This window comes from Pecten maximus, chromosome 13, assembly GCF_902652985.1.
Source record: "Pecten maximus chromosome 13, xPecMax1.1, whole genome shotgun sequence".
NCBI lineage: Eukaryota > Metazoa > Mollusca > Bivalvia > Pectinida > Pectinidae > Pecten > Pecten maximus.
The window spans coordinates 32,351,439-32,358,938 of NC_047027.1; the positions used below are offsets into that span (position 1 = coordinate 32,351,439).

Consider the following 7,500-nt stretch of genomic DNA (forward strand, 5'->3'; position numbering starts at 1 on the left):
TGCCGTACCCGCCAATGATTTATTTGATTAATGTTTGAAAAGAACTAGAAATGTGAAAGATACGCTTACAGTGGTATAAAAAATATCAAGTCTCTGAAATAAATTTTACACAAATCTGCTTATCTGAGTAGCTGTGATTTTTCAAATATATATCTTAGAATATCAATCAAAGGTGAAATAGTTGAATTCCTTTTAAATAAGGATTTTCTCTTTTAGAAGCTGATAACAGTCATGATATCGGTGTCATATTTTACTGACACTTCTCTGGGGTATCGGGATAGTTTTGTTTTAAAATAAATGACCTCACTGAATCTGGACAAAATCTGAAAGATATTTCGCGACATTAAAAAGTAACGTGTGAATTCCTAACATGTCACATACTTTAAGGAGTTCCGATTTTGCGTGTTGTAAGTCATGCCTAACAACTGCAACGTTGCAAATTGATCCGGGCTTTTGGGTGATACATTCCACAGAGTCAAAGAACTTCTTACCGAAGAAATGAATTTCTCCACACTTGATCAGTTCATCAATTTTTGTCCCAAATTCCGTTTGACAGAGAAGATGTTGGTGTACAGGCCAAGCACACGTGATACCCATCATGTGGACGTTTGCTTTTTCTACCGGAACTGGTGGTCTGATTCCTGCAGCAATAACCATCACATACCAAAGCGGATCGAATCCAAAGCAAGTGTATGTCCAGTCCCGTATATAATCTCCATTCATCCGCCCATTGATCTCCAGCAGCTTAGGACCCTGTGGACGTAAACTTCATCTCTACATTAAAAACGCCGTTACGGATGCCGATATCAATACAACAGTGTGATGCTGCTGTCTTGAGTTGCGCGGCCTTGGATGGATGTAGACACGTTGGCATTGACATAGACGTTTCCACGAAGGATCCTTTTCTTGTAGGACCATTGTCTGAAACAATGGCTGCGATTACTTCTCCTTCATAAATGATTACATCAATGTCGTGTTCAGTGCCATCAAAATATTCCATTATCATCATTGAACTCCCATCTGCGAGTTTCTCTCCCAGACGTTCATATTCCTCTTTGTTCCGAATCATATCCACCCCATTACCATATGATCCATTATCTGGTTTACATACCGCTGGAAATCCAACAGTCTCTTCTGCAGATCTCAGTGATTCTGCGCATGCGATTTTAGCAGATCTTCCGGTGTACTCGTACGTTCGGGGAAACTGTCGAACACCGTTGATTTCTTTCTGTAGGTACATGTGTGTTGAACTTTTGTACTTAGCATTCATTGCCCCCAATACGCCTACACCTCCAGTCAGGCCCAACTTCTCACATAAATAAGCTGCTAGTGGTCCGCATTCATCTGTAAACGTACAACATCCATTGACGGGTAGCGTAAGATCTGCCAATATCTGAACTATTCTGTCGGCATGGAAATCGTCTTGCTTGTGGTCGGTGTAGTCATACTGTATGTACTTGTAGACATCATCAAATGGAACGATATCGGGCTCAGTTTCAACCAAGACAAGCTGGAAAGAAAAATAATAAATAATAGTAATTGTGATTTTCAATCTAATTAAAATCTAGATGGTCATTCTCGCTACGTTACATGTCCATGTAACGTAGTGGGAATGGCCATCTAGATTTTAATTAGATTGAGTAATTTTATCAATCACATCATATATTTAAATCAATAACTAAAAGCTTGTTGTCGACAAATCAACAATGTCTGCATATAAATGTAGGTTTAAATCGTTTAAATAATGCATTGTGTTAATGTCAAGTTAAGTAACCCATTGCGTTGCAATATTCCAGATACATCGGCCCGGAAAATCACTACACGGCAAAATAAGTCACGTGATTAGTTGGCAGAAATCTACCAACAATAAGGCTTTCCTTTGTTCATATTAAAACATAAAGGCTTAGTTCCCTGTTGTTCACTTGTCACATGAGTAGGACGGATTGTTTAATGTCCTATCAACAGCTAAGGCCATTCACGGACGTTCTATATTGTGTGCGAAATGCATGCGTGCAGCGAGTACGTGTGTTCTGTGAGGCTGCAATATATTCACGTTTGTCTCCTTGTGATAAGGCGCTCCGATGTCCAATTTTTAGTGATATCTCATTGAAGACTAATGCCGAACCAGTCGTCAGGCTACTTAAATGCTGAGCGTGAAGCAAACGTAATAACTACTATTTGAGGGACTTTGGTATGTCTCGGCCAGGGGACAGAACCCAAAGACTTCCTCACAGGAGCGAACGCTCACCTGAAGGCCAAATGTAAGGCAGTATCAAGGGAGACATTAAGAAGAAATTTGTTTAAAAAGTTGCGAAAGGATGAATTTCAAATGTAATGGGGGAAGCAGGTTCAATATATACGGTCTACCTGCAGGGCAGACCCAAGTAGGAAGGTTACTTTCTTATCGCATATTCTATATTATTACGTCTGGTACATAATACTGGTGTTTGCTCTAGCTCTAGCTTGGAGAATGTCAGAGTTTTGCGACTCCGAACTGTCAGCATTAGCTACATGATCCGTAGCCAATCAAAATACGCGTTGCAAACGAATCGTGTAAGAATAACAAATAGTTTATACCACATGTGGAATTTACTCTAAACGCGTTTTGATTGGTTCATACAGTGATCCTTGACCGGGACTATTGTTTCATCAGGTTGTTCCATAGATTTTAATGTGTTAACATCTAAAGGCCGTTTCGCACGAGTGGTGGAAATGATGACGCACAAAAAGTAGTTCGCAACTATTTTTGTGATAATTCATTTTATATGTAGATGTCTATCAAATTAATGAAATTATAAACTTCCTAGTTATTTTTTATAACTAGTAATAAATTGTAATATATGCACATAATTCCGAAATGTTTAGTTTGGATATTAATTAGCGGCATTCAATTGAGGTCATATCCTTACACCCCACCTGATATCGTGATAAGAACATATCTAGACACAAAACATGTCAATTATTCACCCTCAGAATAGCTTTTCTATTGTGGTAGAAACGGGTCACACTAAAGCTAAAGCTCATGTTTTTTGCAACTTTTGAAAAATAACTTTAATCGAGTGAAAAAATTACCATATACAACAACCACTCGTTGTGTAACATCTATATATTTATTCTTAGGAAGAAACTATATACATACGTTTTCTTTTTTATTTCTAGATCCAATACATTTTGAAAAGCTTTCTTCCTATTAAACAAGGGATGAATGAGTTACGTATTTTCGTACGGTCCTGTTATGTTTTACCTTAGAAATGTGACAGAGGGAGTATAGATTTCCAGATAAATCACGGTGAGTACTAGATGGGACCGGATAAAAAAATAACACACTATATCAGTCTGCTTTACGACTTAGTATTCAAAACTATTTTCTGCATGCAGTATTACGTTTGCTGCTAATTATGTGGTAAAACCTAGCTTATTTCCGCAACGGAGATTCCGATAGAAAATCACCGAAACGGACAAAGTAGGCCAATTCCTTCCATTGGCAAGTAGACTATGATTAGAAAGATAAAAATGAAATTACTTTGACTCCATAATTCGTAAGGGTAGATCGAATACACTTTCTGTTGATCTGTTCGTCCCCAAATACGAGTATCGTTTTGTTTTCTACCAGATGTTTCTCTGTCTCCGGCAAACTGCTTTTGTCCAACACCATATCCATCTTAATCGGGTGTGACTTAGGGCTACCTGTAATATTGAAACATATAATGCGTCTAAAATCGGGTATGTCTTGGCGCTACGTCCAATAAAAACATACACGACGTCTTAATCAGGTGTGACATAGCGCTACCTGTGATATAGAAATATACACAACTCTAAATGTTGTTGCCTCGACTAGACAATACAATTTCATCAATAAAGTTACTATTGATATATATAAACTCCACATTTCCCGAAGTCCCTATTATTACGACTGCATGAGCTTTCGATTTGTACATTATTGTCTGGGGGTTCATTTATAGATCGCTGTAAAGAAAACCTACAAATTAAATTTACATCTGCTAAAACATGGTACAATAAACAACTTAAAACAGAAATATCGTTGATTTCCTCATCAAATACCTATTGAAATATTTTGATAAAAATCTCACTCCTGAAATCAATCTCCGATCGCCGTATGCTGGATATATCGAGCATGGACTTGTGTCACGCCCACCACTATTAGTAATTGTTTTCTGAAAGCCGGAATAGAGCATAACGAGGTCGTGACCCCGGCGAATGACAGCTCGTGCGAGGATGACGACATTCCTGAATGGCAATCAATCAGCAATGGTCAAGTTTCGTTTGCAACAAAAAGAATGACAAATTGGAAGATTCAGCTTCAGACACCAATAGTGATAACGGTGTTGAATTGAAAAATTCTACCCTCGAGGAGTTCGTGGACAGTGTTGACAAAATAAAAAAAGTTTTGTAGAGTCACGCGAGAATGTTGATGAGAAAATGTTCGCTTGTGTCACTGAACTTTCTGACTTTGCTGACAAGTGCCATTATTCTTAAAAAAAAACACAACTATTTTTCGTAACTACTATGTACATTTCACTCCGTATTCTGCCTGCTCCTCCGCCTGCTAACATTTCGAAAGTACTTGAAACATATGCTGCTGTAGCGGCAATAGAATTGATCTGAAGTATTAAAAGCCATTATATCTAATATAAGGACGTCTCTAGATGTAACAAAACATGTCGCAACACGCAGGAAAATACGTTATTTCATATAAATGCGTCTAAATCATACGATTTCCTCACTGAAAAGTATTGTTATATTTTCAAGTATATGATTATATAAAATGGTGAAACACTTCTGTATCAATTAAGTAAAAAAAATATGACAAAGTTTATATCGGAGAAATTATTCACAACTATTTATTGACATATTACCCCGTGTCCCGCTCCTCAGCGTGATGAAAATTCAAATTTCCTTCCTAAGTGTTTTCATTGTGACGGTGGAAAATTAGCTGGTGGGTGTTGGACCATCATCACAACAATTCCTGATATTCAGTATAATCAGCCATTCTAAGAACTTGTGTATTTCTATGACCATACATAATGACATTGACCTACAATAAACCTTTACCATATAGTGCCCTAAAATATGATGCGCATTTACCAAAATTTCATTGATGTCCGGAAAGAAGTAAATAATATCATACAGTAGAAACTAAACTAAGTACTCACAAAAAAAGGTGTGCCTTCGTCACAGGTTAAGTAGGTAATGGTTTTCCATCACAAAGGTAAACAGGAATAGGTAAAACGCATGCGCAGACAATTATCGTATCTCATCCTAACCGGTTGAGCGCATTGTCATTTTAATGGAGTGGATACTAGCTATACAGACGTGAATATTTTTTTGTCAGGCAAAATACGCATGCGGGGAAGGCCATGGATTTTATCACCACAAATCTTAATATTTATTGATTGTACAGTATAGAAGATTTAGTTTTGCTCAAAATGAGGAAGCTGGGACAAGCGGTCAGATTACATGTAATTCATGTAGAAAGTTAACATGACATACCACTATGATTGTCATGGTAAACGGCTGACACTTAAGACTTTAATAAATTCGAATTTGTACGGGTAAAAGTACGTAGTATCGTTCCAGATTGAATGCACTAACTGTCATTATAGACAAATATAATTTAGTCTGGTTCTTTCTAGACAGTCACGTTTATACTAAGACACATGTTTCATAGACGAGAGTGTTGTTCTTTTCATTTTCGTGCCATCGGCCCGGAAATGACCACAACCCCAGTACATGTATTGTGAATGATTGGAACTCTGACAATTAAAATGACTGTTTCCAAAAAAAAAAAAAAAAAATCTGTTCATTTGTAAAGTGAAAGTTAGAAAATAATTATGAAAGGTCATCGTTAATATAAGCTGTACATGTAAAATATGTAATTGTATATTTCGTATTTTACCCAAAGGTTGGCGATATGAAGCAACTGATACTGTTTTACAATGTATCTCAGAAAGCAATCTATCTTTTTTTCTTATTATGTATGTATTAAATGATGATACGCTATTCTGATAGTTGACCAAATGGTTGTTTGTCAAATACGGCTCATGATTATAGATACATAGATATTGGCTGCTAACTGTACTTTCGGCACTTTTTGTAGTGGATACACTGATTCGCCATTAATCAGAAAGATATTACCAGATGTAAAGACCTTCTGGCGACCCTTAGACGGAGACAGTCCGTAAATGACCACAGCTGTTGACAGGACGTTAAACAATACAAACCCATACCCAAACAGCGGAGACCGTCCTTAAATGACCATGTTGACGGGGGTTTAAACAATACAAAACCAAATGTTAGTACATCATGACGCCCAGATCTTTCTCTTCAGTAATTTCCCCGATTTGTTTTGTGATTCCATGGTGTAGGTTTTACTCACCGATGGGCCTAGGTGCATATATGTGCATTTTGAAGGGTTGGATAGAAGTTGCCAATTTTGAGACCATTGGATCAAGTTGTTTATATCACGCTGGACAATTTCCTCGTCATCTTTATTGTTTACACAACCATATAATTTGGTGTCGTCAGCGAAGATCTTTTTTTTTGCATTTTCGACTACTTCTGGCAAGTCGTTTATATAGACGAGGAAGAGAACTTGGCCTAATGCACTCCCTTGTGGTATACCACTTGCTACTCCTGACCAGTTAGAACTTTTACTATTTTGGCCCAGTCTTTGTTTGCGTTCTGTAAGAAATTCTTTAACCCACCTAAGGACATTCCCTTTAATTCCATATCCTGCTAGTTTTCTTAGAAGTCTTTCGTTAGGGACCGAGTCGAAGGTTTTTTGAAAGTCGAGGTACAGCACATCAATATTGTTTTTCTTGTCCAACTCCTCTGTCCAGATAATGATAACATCAATAAGTTGGGTGACACATGAATGACCTTTTCTAAAACCGTGTTGATGTTTGGTGAAGAGGTTGTTTGCTTCCATATGATCCATATTTTTTCCCCTTAGGATTTTCTCCATAATTTTTCACATAATTGATGTTGGACTAATAGGGCGGTAATCTTGAGCAAGATGTTTGGATGGCTTTTTGTGAATGGCGGTAACATTAGCTACTTTCCATAATTTTGGTACCTTTTGTTGGTCAAGTGATTTCTGGAAGATAACTGTGAGTGGTTTGGTGCGGTATGTCTTGGTTTTCATTCGGAAGTTTTGGGTGAAGATTATCTGCACCTTGTGCCTTAGATTTTTTTTCAATTGGTCTAGCAGTTTTTTTTTAAACTTTTTCTTCTTTGATTTGAATTTCTGTCAGGTCTTCATGGACGTGTGTAGGTGGAAAGTTTAGGTCTTCTGCTTTTTCTTTGTCATCTGTGAGAATGATGCCAGTTTCATTTTCGAGACTCTCTATGTTGTCTTGTGTGCTGCCTCCCGATCAGCGGGAACCAACACAACGCAGACCGCCGAGAGACGACCATCATCCCCAACGCACCTGACAAGTCCCAGGCCATCATGGGATACACAACCCTGAGGTATGACAT

General features: G+C 37.7%; 1 protein-coding gene across 1 annotated transcript; it reads right to left on the reverse strand.

The window, feature by feature from the left end:
• Positions 1 to 745: 745 nt before the first annotated feature.
• Positions 746 to 3,661, reverse strand: LOC117340669 (carnosine synthase 1-like). The gene is made up of 2 exons (XM_033902434.1): positions 3,524 to 3,661; positions 746 to 1,510 (listed from the first exon to the last, which is right to left on the reverse strand). Exons 1-2 carry the CDS (start codon positions 3,659 to 3,661, stop codon positions 746 to 748), a joined length of 903 nt encoding a protein of 300 aa, XP_033758325.1.
• Positions 3,662 to 7,500: the final 3,839 nt, after the last annotated feature.